The sequence below is a fragment of the Saimiri boliviensis genome, chromosome X, assembly GCF_048565385.1.
Source record: "Saimiri boliviensis isolate mSaiBol1 chromosome X, mSaiBol1.pri, whole genome shotgun sequence".
Taxonomy (NCBI): Eukaryota; Metazoa; Chordata; class Mammalia; order Primates; family Cebidae; genus Saimiri; species Saimiri boliviensis.
Window position 1 is genome coordinate 49,369,321 of NC_133470.1, and position 19,706 is coordinate 49,389,026.

General features: G+C 42.8%; 1 protein-coding gene across 7 annotated transcripts in view; it reads right to left on the reverse strand.

The window, feature by feature from the left end:
* Positions 1-19,706, reverse strand: part of PHF8 (PHD finger protein 8) — a 105,304-nt gene that overhangs the window by 60,751 nt on the left and 24,847 nt on the right. For all 7 annotated transcript variants that reach the window (XM_074391815.1, XM_010331565.3, XM_010331571.3 and 4 more), the window contains exons 5-11: positions 17,619-17,779; positions 16,459-16,600; positions 14,526-14,712; positions 11,118-11,280; positions 3,640-3,727; positions 3,202-3,308; positions 1,101-1,192 (exon numbers count right to left, since the gene is read on the reverse strand). In XM_074391815.1, the coding sequence (XP_074247916.1) occupies positions 1,101-1,192; positions 3,202-3,308; positions 3,640-3,727; positions 11,118-11,280; positions 14,526-14,712; positions 16,459-16,600; positions 17,619-17,779 (940 nt within the window). The remainder of the gene's footprint in view (positions 1-1,100; positions 1,193-3,201; positions 3,309-3,639; positions 3,728-11,117; positions 11,281-14,525; positions 14,713-16,458; positions 16,601-17,618; positions 17,780-19,706) is intronic.

A 19,706-nucleotide genomic window follows, 5' to 3' on the forward strand; every position in this document is an offset into this window, starting at 1 on the left:
TGTTTCTGGAGAACTTTGGTGACACAGGAAAATTAAGATAAACCAGGCCGGGTGCGGTGGCTCAAGCTTGTAATCCCAGCACTTTGGGAGGCCGAGGCGGGTGGATCACGAGGTCGAGAGATCGAGACCATCCTGGTCAACATGGTGAAACCCCGTCTCTACTAAAAATACAAAAAATTAGCTGGGCATGGTGGCACGTGCCTGTAATCCCAGCTACTCAGGAGGCTGAGGCAGGAGAATTGCCTGAACCTGGGAGGCGGAGGTTGCGGTGAGCCGAGATTGCGCCATTGCACTCCAGCCTAGGTAACAAGAGCGAAACTCCGTCTCAAAAAAAAAAAAAAAAAAAAGATAAACCAAAGATTCAAACACAAAATTGGACATATGGTTGACCTTTGAACAACATGGGTTTGAAATGTATGGGTTCATTTATACGCAAATTTTCTTCTGCCTCTGCCACCCAGGACAGCAAGACCAACCCCTCTACTTTTTCTTCCTCCTCAGCCTCCATATGAAGACAAGGATAAAGCCCTTTATGACGATTCACTTCCAATTTAGGAATAGTAAGCATATGTTTTCAGTTTACTTTATTGTAATAATATGGTATATAACACAAATAATATGCAAAATATGTGTTAATTGGCTACGTTATTGGTAAGGCTTCTGGTCACCAGTAAGCTGTTAGCAGTTGAGGTTTTAGGGAGGCAAAAATTGAATGTGAATTTTTGACTACATGCGGAGGAGAGTCTGCACCCCAACTTCCACACTGTTCAAGGGTCAACCACACAGTGTGACAGTAAGTATGTTTTTAAAATGCATATAAAAAGACCAGAAGGAAATGTATCCAAGTGTTAACAGTAATTCCCACTGAGTATTAAAATTATAGGCATTATTTTTCCTTCCACATGTTTCTGATTCTCTAGTTTAAGTATCATCAGAAAGATTTTTAAATGTAACCTATGGAATCCTAGCCCAGACCTCCACTCTACACCCAGGAGCCCACAAGCTTCTCTGGTCTCTTCTGTCTCTCCAAAACATCTACCCAAAGCCAGTCCCTACAAAGGGCAAAACTCCAGAGGAGGTAGAGAAATAGGCATATTTACTTCTTTCCTTGTCCAGGCTCTAAAGGCCAAGTTCAAAGCTTTCCCACCATGGACCAGGTAGGAGGCAGGGTGTCTCCTGTTCTCTCGCAAACCTAAAGGTGGAAAGAGGAAAGCAGAGCGTCAACAAAGCCATGCAGGAAAGTGAAGGACTTGTGACCTTTGTTAGGCAACCAGAGAAAATGCTCAAAGTTCTGAGCACAACTGCTGATCTCGGTTCTAACAGTATTCATTTACTGAGTACCTAGTAAGTGCTAGGAATTTGATGTCTATTATCTCATTTAATCCTTATACCTATCCTGTAAGCAAGGTATTATCATTATACAGTCCAGGAAACTGAGGCTCAGAGAGGCAAAGAGACTTGACCAAGGGCACACACTTAGCAAGTGCCAGAGTCATGACTAAAACCATGTGTATTTGAATCTGACGCCTGTGCCCCTTCCATGACATTACTGTGCCCCTTGAGTTTCAAAATGAGAACACTCAGGAGGACCATGAGTTCTACCTACACAGATTTGAAGGGCCATTAATGTAGAAGATGGATTAGCTATGTTCTGCCTTATGTCTGGAGGCTAGCTACTACAAACAGCCAGATTTAGGCTCTATAAGTAATTTTCTACTGAACCAAGCTGTTTGGAATAGGTACTGAGCAGTTAGTCATCCAGCATCTGATTAAACACTTAAGTGACAGTCTAGGTGGCAGAATAAGAGCTTGAGGTATTGGCTACGAAGCTGCACTCAGGGCCCCTCAGATTCTTTGTAACGCATCAATACTGATTTCTCCTGGCCAAGTCACCTTGAAGAATCTTAGGCCTAAGTAAAGGACCCACCCTATTCCAGATTAGACCAGGAAAGAAGAAACCCAGTAAGTAAACTGGCTTCCAACTAGGCCAATACCAAAGAAGCAAATCAATGATGCCAGGATGTTCAGGACTGTGCCTTATCCCCAGCGGAAGCAGATCCAGGAAACTCTCAGACTATTCAGATTGAGCTTTTTATCTTAACCAGCAGGAAATTGAGAAAACTGGATCACAGTGAAATTATCTCTGTCACACTTGCTAAACAAAAAGTTTAAAATCCATGCCCTGTCATGCATTATGCTGAGTAAAAAAGTGAATCTGAGAAGGTCACATACTATATGATTCCATTTATACAAAATTCTTGAAATGACAAAATTCAGCAAGGCACCATGGCTCACGCCTGTAATCCCAGCACTTTGGAAGGCCGAAGCAGGCAGATCACCTGAGGTCAGGAGTTTGAGACTAGCCTGGCCAACATGGTGAAACCCCATCTCTGCTAAAAAAGTACAAAAATTAGCTGGGCGTGGTGGTGGGCACCTATAATCCCAGCTACTCAGGAGGCTGAGGCAGGAGAAGCTTGAACCCTGAAGGCGGAGGTTGCAGTGAGCAGAGATCATGCCACTGCACTCCAGCCTGAGTGACAAGAACGAGACTCTGTCACACACACAAAAAAAAGACAAAATTATAGAAATGGAAAACAGATTAGTGGTTTCCAGAAGTTTTGGATGGTACAGGGGAGGATAGTGGGCAAAACTACAAAAAGGGTAGCATTGCCGGGTACCGTGGCTTATGCCTGTAATTCCAGCATTTTGGGAGTCTGAGGTGGGAGAATCACTTGAGTCCAGGAGTTTGAGACCAGTCTGGTCAACACAACGAGACCCTGTTTGTACAAAAAAATTATAAAATTAGCCAGGTGTGGAGGCCCATAACTGTAGTCTTAGCTACTTGGCAAGCTGAGGCAGGATTGCCTGAGCCCAAGAGTTTGAAGCTGCAGTGAGCCATGATCATTGCACCACTGCACTCCAGCCTGGGTGACTGAGTGAAATCCTGTCTCAAAAAAGAAAGGGCTGGGGCTGGGGCAGGGAGGCAACACTAGGGAGATTTCTTTAAGCACTAATGATCACTTTTTAAAAATTGAACATATTTAAGGTACACAACATGATGTTTTAATTTATATACTTGAGATATTTCTGGTAATGAAATAGTACTACGACTTGACTGTGTTACTTACACATTCACACACACACTCACTCACTTGCTCAGGGGAGAGGGGCAAAAAGGACAGTTGGCAAAGGGCTCCATACCGCGAAAGATGTCCAGGATGTGTTTTCCCACATACCAACAGATGGTCTCAAAGTTGGGGAACCTGAAGAGGTCTGCTGTGCTCAGCCGCTTCTCAATCTCATAGGCTCTAGAAGGAGGAGACACGACAACAAAAACAAGGATTCATTTACTGAGCACCGCCTATGAATCAGGTATTGTTGTGGATGCTTTCTATCTCATCCTCAAAACAACTCTGCAAGATCTGGCTTTATACATTAGGAAACTTGGGCTCAACGGTTATATAATTTGCCCAAAGTCAAATAACTACTAAGTGCATAAAACCTGTTAATCCTCAGAGGATCCCTTCCTTTCTGGCCATCTCCCCTCCTTCTACATTGTACTCCTCACTCTAGGGAAGAGTCAAGGACTCCAGCAGACAGGAATGGCCAACATGGAATCACCACAGTTTCAGGACTCACTTGAGTTGCATCTCGATATTAAGGCTGTGTAAGAAGTTCCCTCCAAAGGCAAGGCAGTCCACAGGTGTCAGCACAGCATGGATCCATCCTGCAGTGTAACAAGGCAAAATTGAAGCTAAAGAGGGCCTTTCTTCCTCTGGATATCTCCATTACCTGCTCAGCTGAAACTCAACTCCGTAAGAGCAGTTAGCCCTCCAAACTGGCTCCCCCACACCAAATGTTCTCAAGGTGTAGTCCAGGGAAATCCTTAAGCTCCCTGAGACTCTTTCAGAGAAGCTGAGATGCCAAAACTACGTTCATGAGAATATTATGATGTCCTCTGCCTTGTTCACCCTTATTCTCATAGGTGTACAGTGAAGTATTCCAGAGGGTACATAATGTGATATCAAACAAAATGAAAGCAAAAGCAGATTTGGGGATCTAACAACTTTTTATTAACCCAGATATTATAGAGATTTGCAAAGATATAAAACAACGTCACTCTTCCCACTATATATTTTTGAAAATAGGTTTGATAAAAATTTTTTATTTATGTTAACATGTAATGGGTGTGTAATTATTTTTCAATAAATTAACAAGCATTTTTAAATTTTGTTTTAATTTATATGCTAAAAATTGATAAATATAAACCACATAAATAAAAGCTCTTCTGGATCCTTAATAATTTTTAAGAGTATAAAGGAATACCAAGTATTTGCAACCCACTGTTTACAATAATCTCAAACCTATCCTTCACATCCAATCCTAAGCAATGTATCTAAAACATAAATTTGCGTCAGGTGCAGTGGCTCATGCCTGTAATCCCAGAACTTTGGGAGGCCAAGGCAGGCAGATCACCTGAGGTCAGGAGTTTGAGACCAGCCTGGCCAACATTGAAAAACCCCCTAACTACTAAAAATACAAAAATTAGCTGGGCATGGTGGAAGGCACTTGTAATCCCATCTACTCGAGAGGGTGAGGCAGGAGAATCACTTAAACCTGGTAGGTAGAGGTTGCAGTGAGCCAAGATCCCACCATTGCACTCCAGCCTGGGTGACAAGAGTGAAACTCCATCTAATTATAATAAATTAATAAATTAATAAATCTGCCCATGTCATCCTCTGCTTGAAACTCTTCACAGGAGAATGGATAAACTGTCATATACTGACACAATGGAATACCAGAAAGTAAAATGCATTAACTACAGCTACATGTATCAACATGGATCTCACAATCGTAACGTTCAGAGAAAAAAAACAAGTTGACAATACATATAATATGATTCCATTGTATAACATCCAAAACCATGTAAAATAATAATATATATTATTTAGTGAGGCATATCCACGTCAAAGAATGATAAAAACGCATGAGAATGATAAATACCAACTTTATGACAATGGCTCAGAAAAGGGAAGAATGGGCATATAATTGAGAACTATTACTGGAGGCTTCAAATATACCTGTAACATTTTACTTTTTTAGTTATGACATAAATATTCATTATGTTATGCTTTTTTTTTTTTTTTTTTTTGAAACAGAGTCTCACTCTGTCACCCAGGCTGGAGTGTAGTGGCGCAATCTTGGCTCACTACAACCTCCGCCTCCCGGGTTCAAGCGATTTTTATGCCTCAGCCTCCCGAGTAGCTGAGACTACAGGTGACAGGTGCCCGCCACCATGCCCGGCTAATTTTTCTATTTTTAGTAGAGACAGGGTTTCACCATGTTGGCCAGGTTGGTCTCCAACTCCTGACCTCAAGTGAACCATCATCCATCTCGGCATCCCAAAGTGCTGGGATTACAGGCGTGAGCCACCACACCAGGCCCATGTTATTCTTTTTTTTTTTTTTTTTTTTTTTTTTGAGACGGAGTTTCACTCTTGTTGCCCAGGCTGGAGTGCAATGGCGCGATCTCGGCTCACCGCAACCTCCGCCTCCTGGGTTCAGGCAATTCTCCTGCCTCAGCCTCCTGAGTGGGTGGGATTACAGGCATGCGCCACCATGCCCAGCTAATTTTTTTTTAGTATTTTTAGTAGAGACGGGGTTTCACTATGTTGACCAGGACGGTCTCGATCTCTCGACCTCGTGATCCACCCGCCTCGGCCTCCCAAAGTGCTGGGATTACAGGCTTGAGCCACCGCGCCCGGCCTTTTTTTTTTTTTTTTTTTTTTTGACGGAGTTTCACTCTTGTTACCCAGGCTGGAGTGCAATGGCGCGATCTCGGCTCACCGCAACCTCCGCCTCCTGGGTTCAGGCAATTCTCCTGCCTCAGCCTCCTGAGTAGCTGGGATTACAGGCACGCGCCACCATGCCCAGCTAATTTTTTGTATTTTTAGTAGAGACGGGGTTTCACCATGTTGACCAGGATGGTCTCGATCTCTCGACCTCGTGATCCACCCGCCTCGGCCTCCCAAAGTGCTGGGATTACAGGCTTGAGCCACCGCGCCCGGCCCCATGTTATTCTTTATATGCTTTGCTACATCTCAATTATTTCATTAGAAACTAAATAAACAAATAAACCTTCAATGGCCCTCAATCACCTCTGTGGTAAGTTCAGTCGGCCTACCTTTTCACTTTCATCTACCCCAGCCCTTGCTCTTTAAGCTCTAGTATCTACAAGCTGCTTCACACATTTGGTTTCCTCCCACCTTTCCCTAAGTCTGAAATGCCATTCCCATCTTGTCTTTTCTTAGTCAATCCCTACTCACCCTTCTAGTATTGCTCTCCCAAGATTTTCACAAACCTCTGGCTAGACTAAGCACTCTGTGCTTCCAAAACTAATGGTGAATACCTCTATTGGTGCTACTGTGACTATTAGAACATTATATTACAACAGCCTATCAATCCTTTGTCCTTAGCACTTAGCCCAATGCTAGAGCACACAGTAGATGCTCAAGGCTTACGGCACTAAGTAGATTGCACCCGGTGTGTGGCTACTTCTACCAAGATGAAAATTAATTAACTGAAACCTCTAATGGGCAAGTTCAATACATCAAACAGTTACTAAGTGTCCAGTATAGTAAAATCATTATGGGCTAGACCAGGCAAAGGATTCAAAGATGGATGAATAAATGTCTGGAAATAGAAAATTATAAAAGAGAAAAGCAGATGGGGTGGGGGTTGGGTGGGATGAACGACTTGCCTCACCATATAAACATTCTAAAAAAACCAATGAAATCAAATCAATCATATTGATACATGAAGAGAGAAACAGACTTGTAAAATAATAGACCATCCAAAATTATACAATATATGATCAGACAAAGATGGTAGAATTATATAACAAGAACTTGAAAGAAAATATTATAATACCTTAATGAGCAATTCCAAACATACTTGACACAAAAATAGGATATAGAAATTCTCAGCAAAGAAAGACACAAGTAACAAAAGAAAACTTTAGAATGAAAAATACTATATATTCTGGGCTGGGTGCAGTGGCTCACACCTGTAATCCCAGCACTTTGGGAGGCCAAGGTGGGCAGACCATGAGATCAGGAGTTCGAGACCAGCCTGGCCAGCATGGTGAAACCTTGTCTCTACTAAAAATACAAAAAAAATTAGCCAGGCATGGTGGTGCCCACCTGTAATCCCAGCTACTCGGGAGACTGAGGCAGGAGAATCACTGGAACCCAGGAGGCAGAGGTACAGTGAGCTGAGATTGTGCCACTGCCCTCCAGCCTGGGCAATGCAGCAAGACTCTGTCTCAAAAAAAAGAAAAAGGCCGGGCGCGGTGGCTCAAGCCTGTAATCCCAGCACTTTGGGAGGCCGAGGCAGGTGGATCACGAGGTCAAGAGATCGAGACCATCACGGTCAGCATAGTGAAACCCCATCTCTACTAAAAATACAAAAAATTAGCTGCGCATGGTGGCACGTGCCTGTAATCCCAGCTACTCAGGAGGCTGAGGCAGCAGAATTGCCTGAACCCAGGAGGCGGAGGTTGCGGTGAGCTGAGATAGCGCCATTGCACTCCAGCCTGGGTAACAAGAGCGAAACTCCATCTCAAAAAAAAAAAAACAAAACAAACAAAAAAAAAAAACAAAAAGAAGGCCAGTCGCGGTGGCTCACACCTGTAATCCCAGCACTTTGGGAGGCTGAGGCGGGTGGATCACGAGGTCAAGAGATCAAGACCATCCTGGTCAACATGGTGAAACTCCATCTCTCCTAAAAATACAAAAATTAGCTGGACGTGGTGGCGTGTGCCTGTAATCCCAGCTACTCGGGAGGCTGAGGCAGGAGAACTGCCTGAACCCAGGAGGCGGAGGTTGTGGTGAGCCGAGATCGCGCCATTGCACTCCAGCCTGGGTAACAAGAGTGAAACTCCGTCTCAAAAAAAAAATAATAATAATAATGAACATTCGGCCCAGGCACAGTGGCTCACGGCTCACAGCTGTAATCCCAGCACTTTGGGAGGCCAAAGCAGGCAGATCACCTGAGGTCAGGAGTTCAAGACTAGCTTGGCCAACATGGTGAAACCCTGTCTCTATTAAAGATACAAAAATTCAGTGGCCGGGCGCGGTGGCTCAAGCCTGTAATCCCAGAACTTTGGGAGGCCGAGGCGGGTGGATCACAAGGTCGAGAGATAGAGACCAACCTGTTCAACATGGTGAAACCCCGTTTCTACTAAAAATACAAAAAATTAGCTGGGCATGGTGGCATGTGCCTATAATCCCAGCTACTCAGGAGGCTGAGGCAGGAGAATTGCCTGAACCCAGGAGGCGGAGGTTGCGGTGAGCCGAGATCACGCCATTGCACTCCAGCCTAGGTAACAAGAGCAAAACTCCGTCTCAGGAAAAAAAAAAAAAAAAAAAAAAAGATACAAAAATTCAGCCAAGCGCGGTGGCTCACAACTGTAATCCCAGCACTTTGGAAGGCTGAGGAGCATGTATAAGTCCGAGGACCAGCCTGGCCAACATGGTGAAACCCCGTCTTTACTGAAGATACAAAAACTAGCCAGGCATGGTGTCATGTGCCTGTAGTCCCAGCCACTCAGGAGGCTGAGAGAGGACAGTCATTTGAGCCTGGAAGGTAGAGACTGTGGTGAGCTGAGATCACGCCACTGCACTCCAGTCTGGGCAAGAGAGAGACCCTGTCTCAAAAAAAAAAATTAGCCGGGCATGTTGGCACAAGCCTGTAGTACCAGGTACTCCTCTCAAAATAAATAAATAAATAATAAACATTCTCTGGTATTAGACAGCAGTGATGTTTACACAACCTTGTAAATATACTAAGAACTGAACTGTACCCTTTAAAATGGTAAAATTTACAGTATATAAGATGTATCTAAATTTTTCAAAAGCTCATTTAACAAAATGAAAATACAACATGTCAAAATTTGTGTGACACACCTAAATAAGTGCTGAGAGGGAAATTCAGGGAAAGTCTGAAATCAATTAACTAAGCTCTCATCTCAAGACCAGAAAAAGAACAAAATAAACCCAAAGCAAGCAGAGGGAAGGAAAAATAAAGATAAAAGCAGAAATCAATAAAACTGAAAACAGAAAGACAACAGAGAAAAATCAATAAAACAAAAAGTGAACCAGGCACAGTGGCTCATGCCTGTAATCCCAGCACTTCGGGAGGCTGAGGTGGGCAGATCACAAGGTCAGCAGATCGAGACCACCCTGGCCAACATGGTAAAACCCCATCTCTACTAAAAATACAAGAATTAGCCAGGCATGGTGGCAGGCACCTGCAATCCCAGCTACTCGGGAGGCTGAGACAGGAGAATCGCTTGAACCCGGGAGGCGGGGGTTGCAGTGAGCCAAGATTGTGCCACTGCATTCCAGACTGGACAACAGAGTGAGACTCAGTCTTAAAAAAAAAAAAAAAAAAAAAAAGTGGCTCTTAGAAAAGATCAGTAAAATTGACCAACCTCTAGAAGACTCACACAAACAAAAGAGAAAGCACAAATAACTAAAGTCAGGAATGATACAAAGAATAAACCACTAGAGACTTAGAAGACATCAAAAGGGTAATAAAATACTATATCCAGGTATGGTGGCTCATGACTGTAATCCCAGCAGTTTGGGAGGCCAAGGAGGGCGAATCACCTGAGAACAGGGGTTCGAGACCAGCCTGGTCAACATGGTGAAACCTTGTCTCTACTAAAAATACAAAAATTAGCCAGTGTGGTAGTGCAAGCTTGTTGTAATTCCAGCTTCTAGGGAGGCTGAGGCAGGAGAATCGCTTGAACCTAGGAGGTGGAAGCTGCAGTGAGCCGAGATCGTGCCACTGCACTGCAGCGAGCCGAGATCGTGCCACTGCACTGCAGCGAGCCGAGATCGTGCCACTGTACTGCAGCGAGCCGAAATCGTGCCACTGCACTGCAGCCTGGGCAACAAGAATGAAACTCGGGCTCAACAAAGAAAACAACAACAACAACAACAACAAATACCACTACGAACAACTCCACACATATATTTGACAATTTAGATTAAATAGACCAACTCCTTGAAAAGCAGATGATCACAACTTATTTAATATGAAATAGAAAATCTGAATAGCCTTATAAAGATTTTAAAAAATTGAATGTTAATTTAAAACTTCCCCAAAAAACAAATCTCCAGGCATATGTGATTGCACTAAAGAATTCTACTGGCCGGGCGTGGTGGCTCAAGGCTGTAATCCCAGCACTTTGGGAGGCCGAGGCGGGTGGATCACGAGGTCAAGAGATCGAGACCATCCTGGTCAACAAGGTGAAACCCCGTCTCTACTAAAAAAAAATACAAAAAATTAGCTGGGCATGGTTGTGTGTGCCTGTAATCCCAGCTACTCGGGAGGCTGAGGCAGGAGAATTGCCTGAACCCAGGAGGAGGAGGTTGCGGTGAGCCGAGATTGCGCCATTGCACTCCAGCCTGGGTAACAAGAGCGAAACTCCGTCTCAAAAAAAAAAAAAAAGAATTCTACTATACATTTTAAGAAAATTTAACATTAATTTTAGTGAAAGAAATCAAAATAAAATCTAAATAAATGGAGAGATACACTGTATGTATAGAAGACTCAATGAAGTAAAGATGTCAACTTCCCCAAATTGAGACAACTGGGGGATTTTTTTTCCATAATAAATATACTCAGATCCCACCCCAGACCTAAGAATTCATAATTCTAAGAGTGAAGCCCAGGTACATACTGTTTAGGAGAAAAAGCCCCATCCCCACCACAGGCCATTCTGACTTAGAGCCTAGAATGCCAGCCTCCCAGTTACTATCCCTAGAGTCACAGGGCTTAGAGTCATGTTCTCTTATCTGCTCATCAAGCTGACATCAACCCAGAACAAAAAAGTCTATCAGCCTCCTCCTGGACATTCCCCACTTTCAGCCTCCCCAGATGACCATGCTGCCCACTGACCAACACATGGAATTTCTTGAAGCCCTTCTGGACCTTTGGCTGGTATGAGAAAGACAGCCCACATAATCAGATTAATATAATGTCGGGCCAAAAGCTCCCTTCTTCTTTCCACCCTCCCTCAAACCCTTCCAGAGGCGACCAAGGAAAGACCTGTGGGAATAAAAAGTGTCTGTCCTTGCTTCACGGAACACTTGTAGCACTTGTCCACCTGGTCCCCAAAGAACATCTCATTCTGATTAGAAGAACTGCTCCAGCACTCAAAAAGAGTCAGATTGGCATTTGTTGGGCGGATCAGGTAGAAGATCTTTTCACCCTGAAACAAAAAGAGGTTGAAGTGTCAAAAGGGTTTCCAGAAAAGTCCTTAAGGGGTACTCCAAAGGGCTATTATTTCTCTCATGCTCCAAAACCACGGCAATAGGCCAGAGTTCTTACCCAAATCCATCCAAGAATCATTTTTATGTGGATTTGGAAAACTTCAAAAGGTCACTTTGCTTTTTGTACTTTTAAGTCTCTATAAACTTGACAAAAACAAATTGGAAAGGGCATTTCAAACAAAATTGTTCAAGTTAAGACAAATGTACACCAAGTGTTCCTATTTCAGACACAATGCCAAATAAAAAATGGCCTCCATAGATGGGTAGATCAATACTAGTAGCCTTAGGAGAATTTAAGGCCACATTACTGATGAGAAGAAAATTGAATTTGCCTTCAAATGCCATTTACAGAGTGTTCCTTCCCACACCTGCAATCAAAGCTAATAAAAGTTTAAAAGTTCAGTAATCGCCCAAGGACTTCTGGAAGATTATGTGATTATCTTTTGGAAGAACATTTATTTCCTAATTGTGTTTTGCCTGGATAAACACAAGATAATTTGGCAAAAAAAAAAAAAAGAAAAAGAAAAGAAAAGAAACAACAACCCAGTAGCACAAATATATGCTTAAAGCATGACTCGTTTAACCAGTATTTCACAATAATAAATTTCAATGTAGAAAAGTAACACTAGAAATATCAGTTATACAAGTGAGGACAAGAGTTCGAGACCAGCCTCGCCAACATGGTGAAATCCCATCTATACTAAAAAATACAAAAATTAGCTGGCATGATTTTTGAATTCTGAATCAGATCTGTAGATTAGGTACTAGTATATCAATGTTAACGTCCTGATTTTGATTAACTATACAAATTATTTAAGACATTGTCTTTGTTTTTAAGATGAAGTTTTAAGACAAAGTTGTAGTTAAGAACTACCACTGGGCCTGGCACAGTGGCTAACTCCTGTAATTCCAGCACTTTGGGAGACCGAGGTGGGTGGATCACAAGGTCAGGAGTTCCAACACCAGCCAGGCCAATAGGGTGAAGCCTCGTCTCTACTAAAAATAAAAAAATTAGCCAGACATAGTGGTGCGCACCTATAGTTCCAATTACTTGGGAGGCTGAGGCAGAAGAATCCCTTGAACCCGGGAGGCAGAGGTTGCAGTGAACCAAAATTGCGCCATTGCACTCCAGCCTGGGTGACAAAGCAAGGCTCCATCTCGAAAAAAAAAAAAAAAGAAAAGAAAAAAAAAAAAGAAAAACTACAACTGAATTACTAAGATACAAAGGAATATTATGTCTGCAACTATGCACAAATGTCTCAGAACAAAATATATATATAGCCGTTTTATTGTGTTTCCTTTATAGAAAGAGAATATAATAAAATGGTAACATCTGAGGAATCTCGGGGAAGGGAAGATAGGGATTATTCCCATTATTTTTGAACTTTTCTATAAAATGCCATTATTTTAAAATAAGAGTTAAACCTAAATTTTCATAATAGCACTTTCATTTACACATTCCAATTTCTACATAATAAACCAATGGAAACATCTAGTTAAGGACTTGTGATCATTTGGACAAGAGCCATAATCCAAGTTTTCCATTCTTTTGACTTTTCTGATAAGAAAACTAGGCCAAGCATGGTGGCTCAAGCTTGAAATCTCAGCATTTTGGAGGTCAAGCCAGATCACTTGAACCCAAGCTCAAGTGCAGCCTGGGCATGGGACCCTGTGTCTACAAAAAATAAAGTAAAAAAAATTGTCTGGGCACAGTGGCTCATGTCTGTAATCCTAGCACTTTGGGAGGCCAAGGCAGGAAGATCACTTGAGCTCAGGAGTTTGAGACCAGCCTGGGCAACATAGAGCTAGTCTCTACAAAAAATTTTTTTTAATTAGCCAGAAGTGGTGGTGCACACCTGTAGTCCCAGCTATTCCGGAGGCTGAAGTGGGAGGATAACTTAAGCACAGCAGGTCAAGGCTGCAGTGAGCCATGATCATGCCACTGTACCTCAGCCTGGGTGACAAAGTGAGACACTGTCTCAAAAAAAAAAAAGGAAAAAACTAGCTGGGAGTGATGGCATGTACCTATAGTCCCAGCTGCTCAGGAGGCTGAGGTGGGAGGATCCCTTGAGCCCATGAATTAGAGGCTGCAGTGAGCTATGATTGCACCACCGCACTCCAGCTTGGGTGATATAATCAGATTCTAAGTAAAAAAATAATAGTAACAAAGAAAACTAAATAGTGTGAACAATGGTGAAAATCAAAATTATTTAAGATATTTGTTTTCCAACCTTCAAAAATCCTTTATAGTCACTGACAATTGATACACTAATTACAGAATTGTACAAACTACTAAAAAGGAAACTATAGAATTCCTGACTTTAAAAAGACTTCTCATACATGTTCTATCTCCACTACAGTGGCAGTTAAATAACTATACACAATTGTCAAAATTCATCAAATTGTACAATCAAAATGTATTAATTTTACGGTACATAAATTATACTTCAATAAAGTTGGAGGAATGGAAGTTTCTCATGTTATCAGGAATTTCCAAAGTAAATACGGACATTTCCATACAAGCTGGTATAAATATAAATTGGTTCAATTAAGAAGGTAACAACAGCTGGGTGCAGTGGCTCATGCCTGTAACTCCAACACTTTGGGAGGTGGAGGCAAGCGGACCACTTCAGGTCAGGTCGAGACCAGCCTGACCAACATGGTGAAACCCCGTCTCTACTAAAAATAAAAAATTAGCTGGGTGTGGTGGTGGGTGCCTGTAATCTCAGCTACTTGGGAGGCTGAGGAAGGAAAATCACTTGAACCCAAGAGGCAGAGGTTGCAGTGAGCTGAGATCATGCAACTGCACTCCAGCACTGGCAACTGTCGGCTTGGGCGACAGAGCGAAACTCCATCGCAAATAAATAAATAAATAAATAAATAAAATCTTTGCTTTTTCTCTGTCTCAACAACAACAAAAAAAAGAAGGTAACAATCAGGAAAACCTCAAGCATCCACTATTATTAAAAACGTTTGATTAAGCATCAAAATTGCAGAACAGGCCATCACTGTATCCATGATCCATCTACCAAGTATTGAACCCTGATAGAGTAGTTATGTGGAAATGTCACCCTTACAGAATCTGGGAGGCAGGCAGGCCTTAGCAGCCTGTTCTGTGCTGCCATGTGACATATACAGGGAGGCCCAAGGCCTGGCTGCCTCCAGAAGCCATGCACGTTCCTACCTTGAGTACATGGTACCAGACAGAGGTGCCACCAAAGTCAATGTGAAAGTCTGTATAGCTATCTCGCACACTCATGAGGCAGTACTTCTGTACATTGGGTCTCTCAAAGACACACTCCTCTGGCCACAAGTTCTCGACCCATGACAGCTTTCGAACAATCTTCGGTGTCTCCACAAGGTTAGAAAGCCTAGCAAGGAAGGGATGGAGAGCAGATGTCAGGTGATTGGTAATTCAAGGTTGAGGCATGAATAATATACCCCACAGTTCAGTAAGGGTTAGGTAAGTCAGAGAACAACTTCCCTCCACAGAATCCCCAAAGGCACATAGAACACTTATTACTGTTCTATAAGTCTGGTCAGTATCCTCATTCTACTCATATCCAGAAGTTCCAAGTCCCAGCTCCACAGCCTTCTCCAGTCAAAGGTGTTCATTTCCTCCACTAAATGGTCACACTCCCCCACCCCACTCCAGACTACTCACTTGGCATGTGGATTATAGAATTTATTGCACTATCCCCATCTCACAGTGTCTTCTTTATGAGAAACACTAGAGCAACCTCTCAGGGCTCAGTTCCAGGTAAAGAAATGTTTCTCTGAAACATCTGGTTGTTTTTAATCCTAAGTTAAAAGCCACAAATCTTATAATATTGCACTCCTCTCTCTGTTCTGATCTTCAGAAAATTCACTGAAAACTCTATAGTCCAACTCCACCAACTATCCAGAATTCATAAAAGCATTTTATGTGCAGAGTACCCACCACATGCATCCTATTTCACAATCTTATTTCACTTTTGTTCTAATTTTCTCTTTTGTCTTCTCCACATCTCTGTAAGCTACCTTGAATATTCTGTCAGCAGAAAGTGAGGTATACAAAAACAAATATGATTTTTAAACACTCTCAGATTGTTTAACCTTGCATCTTAAAAACACCACCAAGGGTCTTAATATTGTACTATAATTACATAAGATGTTACCACTGAGAGAAGTGACTAAAGAGTCCACAGGACCTCCCTGTACACTTCTTTGCAACTTCCTATGAATCTACAAATTAAAAGTTTAAAACGTAAATAATGAGACAGTAAGTTTCCTAAGGGCAAAAAGATGACTTCTTGGTATTTCTCACAGTTCTGACCCAAAGAGAAGACTATATATACAAAAATTAGCTGGGTGTGGTGGTGGGCGTATATATATAGTGTGTGAGTCCAGATATAATCATTTAAAAGGTAAACAGGTTTCTTTTTTTCTTTTTAAATATAAGAAACCTACATGGGAGTAATTTTCGTAAATCTATTTCCAAGAACTGAGGACCTATTCCAGTAGTTACACAATGACTATGCCATGTTGTATATAGGAGGAAAAGGTCAAAGAAGGCTGTCCTAAGGTCTCGAAAAAGGAGACAAAAATTAATTAAAATAGCTACTGTGTGATCTATCCAATGCTAGAAACTAGAGGAGAAATATGACTCAACTGTTATAATGTGAGCAGCTACCCTAGAAAATAGAACCCAGCTCGCCATCCCAAAGGAAGAAACGACCAGGAAAAAGGGAAAAGAACATGAGGCCAGGCATGGTAGCTCATGCCTGTAATCCCAGTACTTTGGGAGGCTGAGGCAGGCAGATCACCTGAGGTAGGGAGTTCAAGACCAGCCTGGCCAACATGGTGAAATCCAGTCTCTGCTAAACATACAAAATTAGCCAAGCATGGTGGCAGACACATGTAATGCCAGCTACTCGGGAGGCTGAGGCAGGATAATTGCTTGAACCCAGGAGGAGGTTGCAGAGACCTGAGATTGTGCCACTGCACTCCAGCCTAAGGAACTGGGCAACAGAACAAGTCTCCATCTCAAAAAAAAAAAAAAAAAAAGGAATATGAATGTACACTAGGTATATATATCACACAAGTTTTAGGCTTTTTGTTACTCCTGCTCCTCTTACCTGGTATCAGAGAATTCCAAACTAATGACATTGAGGACTTTCTCCCTCTTCCCGCTGTAATAATATTTCACAAAATCACCAAGCTTCATCTTGCAGTCAGCCTGGCGGGTCACATCAATCACATCAATCTCTTTGTCAGAACCTGGAGTAAAGAGATAGGTTCTGCAACAAGTAGTCTCCGGGACTGTGGAAGACTCTCTTGTCCCCTCATCAGTCCCTTACACTCAAAGCTTCTCTCCTCGGAGTGAGTGAGAGGGAGGGAGGGAGGGGGAGAGAAAGAGACAGAGAGAGAGAGAAAGAGAGAGAGAGAGAGAGAGAGAGAGAGAGAGAGAGAGTGTGTCTCTGTGTGTTTGGGAGGCAGGGGTAGGAATTCATCACCATTTCCTTAGATCTACGTGCTAGACACAGATCTGCTAGGGCAATGGAACTACCATACACATAGCCTCACACACAGTAATCCACCTGCCTGGGCCTTGCTTCTCCATTTCTTCTCATCCTCTCCAGAGAAACACATGCCCAGACAACAAGTGGCATGTGAGAGCAACAGTCAAAAGCTTTCTCATTTCAACAGAAGAGAGATGATGATCCCTAGAAATTTCCCAGGTTAAAAAAAAAAAAACGACGGAGCTCAACCTAGGGTTGTATGGACTATCAAAAGGAGAAGGATCTGGGCATAGTGGCTCACGCCTATAATCCCAGCACTTTGGGAGGCCAAGGCAGGAAGATCGCTCGAGCCCAGTAGTTCAAGACCAGCCTGAGCAACATAGTGTGATCTCATCTCTACAAAAAATAAACAAAATTAGCTAGGCATGGTGGTACAATCCTGTAGTCCCAGCTAATGGGGAAGCTGAAGTGGGAGGATCCCTGGAGCATAGGAGGAGGTAGAGGCTGCAGTGAGCTAATTGTACCACTGTACTCCAGCCTGGGCAACAGAGCAAGACCCTGTCTCTGATAAATGAATGAGTGAATGAATGAAAGGAGAATGAAGGAGACTAGAATTTGGGCTCCATCTCTGCCAAAGAATGACTTTGGACAAGTCACTTCACCTTAGATTTCCAAGATGACTAGAGAGGAAATGCAAAAACAGATTGGAGGGTAAGGGACACAGATCTTGACAGGAATGAAGAATGTTACAGTTAAGAGTGTCTGTAGTGCCTTACCAACATAGTGCTCAACATCCCTCACAGTGAATGATGGTGAGGGCAGCGTCATGCCCAACCCATCCTTCTTCAGGACCAGGATGGGCACACTGAAGCTATTTTCTTCCAGGAATTCCACAGTCAGTTGATTTCCAGTGGGCTTCAGAATCACTTCATCTGAGCTGTGGGCCACAGGAGAGAAAGCCTGAGCCTGAGGCCCTTATTGGATGCTGCCACTCACCCAAGATGTGGAGTTTCCATGACGGGACCTAATGTGAGCTGGCAACAAATGGCAAAAAACCTCATGTGCCTGTCCAAGGCAAGAGACCAGGTCACTGCCAGAGGTGGGGAGTATTCTGCCAATATGGTGCTCGTCTGGGTGACAAGAAGAAATCAGTCAATAGCCTGGCCAAAAAGAAGACATATCTGACAAGTTTGGCGGATTAGTTCTAACCCAGAGCAGCATTACCCAATTTAAAACGTTGTCAAATAAAGAGAAAAGACTGATTAAAACAAAACAAAAATATTTTTACAACAACTTTCTCAACATGCATACTTAGCAAGTTTCAGCCTGGGCATCATTTCGAAACCCTTGTTTCCACAAAAAATTTCTAAATTAGCTGGGCATGGTGGTGCAGGCCTATACAGTCCCAGATATTTGGGAGGCTGCGGCAGGAAGATCACTTAAACCCAGGAGTTGGAGGTTACAGTGAGCTTTGATCATGCCACTGTACTCCAGCCTGGGTGACAAGAGTCCCTGTCTCTTTTTATAAAAAAGAAACAAAAAGGAAGAAAAGAAGGAAAATACTTTTCTTTTTAAATCATGTTGGAGAAAAGATTTGTATTTGACAACTCTGACAACTTGTGTTGAGACAAATATATTAAGCTCAATATGCCTATCCCATTATTTATTTATTTTTTATTTTGAGATGGAGTTTCACCCTTGTTGCCCAGGCCGGAGTGCAATGGCGCAATCTCGGCTCACTGCAACCTCTGCCTCCAGGGTTCAAGTGATTCTCCTGCCTCAGCCTCCCAAGTAGCTGGGATTACAGGTATGCACCACCGCGCCTGGCTACTTTTGTATTTTTAGTAGAGATGGGGGTTTCTCCATGTTGGTCAAGCTGGTCTTGAACTCCCTCCCAACCTCAGGTAATCCGCCCGCCTCAGACTCCCGAAGTGCTACTACGCCCGGCCTATTTCATTCTCTACATAATCCTAGACAGTCCAAAGATTAAATTGCAAAAAATAAAGCTTTTAGAGTAGAAAAATCTGGGAAAGGCCCAGTCGTCCTTAAAAATAGTAATAAATAAATTTAACCATATAAAAATTAAAATTTTCTGCAAGAAAGCTGTTATAAATTAGTAACACAACAGAATGCCTGTCAACTCATGCAAGTAGTTCAAAGAGAAAACAGTCAAGCTGATTTATAAATGTATGAAATCTAAGGCTGAGTGCAGTGCCTCACAACTGTAATCCCAGCACTTTGGAAGGCAAAGGAAGGCAGATTGTTTGAGCCCAGGAGTTGGAGACCAGCCTAGGCAACATGGTAAAACCCCATCTACAGAAAATACCAAAAAAAATTAGCTGGGCGTGGTGGCACACACCTGTAGTTCCAGCTACCCTGGAAGCACAAGAGGGAAGATCACCGAAGCTAGGGAGGTCGAGGCTGCAGTGAGTGGTGACTGCACCACTGGACTCCAGCCTGTCTCAAAAACAAAACCTACTTACTTCCTTCATAATCAACGAAATACAAGTGTGGGCTGAGTGTGGTGGTGCACACCTGTAATCCCAGCACTCTGGGAGGCCAAGGTGGGGGTAGGATCACTTGAGGTCAGGAGTTGGAGACCAGCCTGGCCAGCATGGTAAAACCCTATCTCTACCAAAAATATAAAAATTAGCCAGGCATCGTGGCAGGCACCTATAATCCCAGCTACTCAGGAGCCTGAGGCAGAAGAATTGCTTGAACCCAGGAGACAGAGGTTGCAGTGAGCCGAGACTGCACTACTGCACTCCAGCCTAGACAACAGAGCAAGACACCGTCTCAAAAAAAAAAAAAGAAAAAAAAAAGAAGTACAAGTAGCAACAGCAGGATTTCACTATTTATCTTAT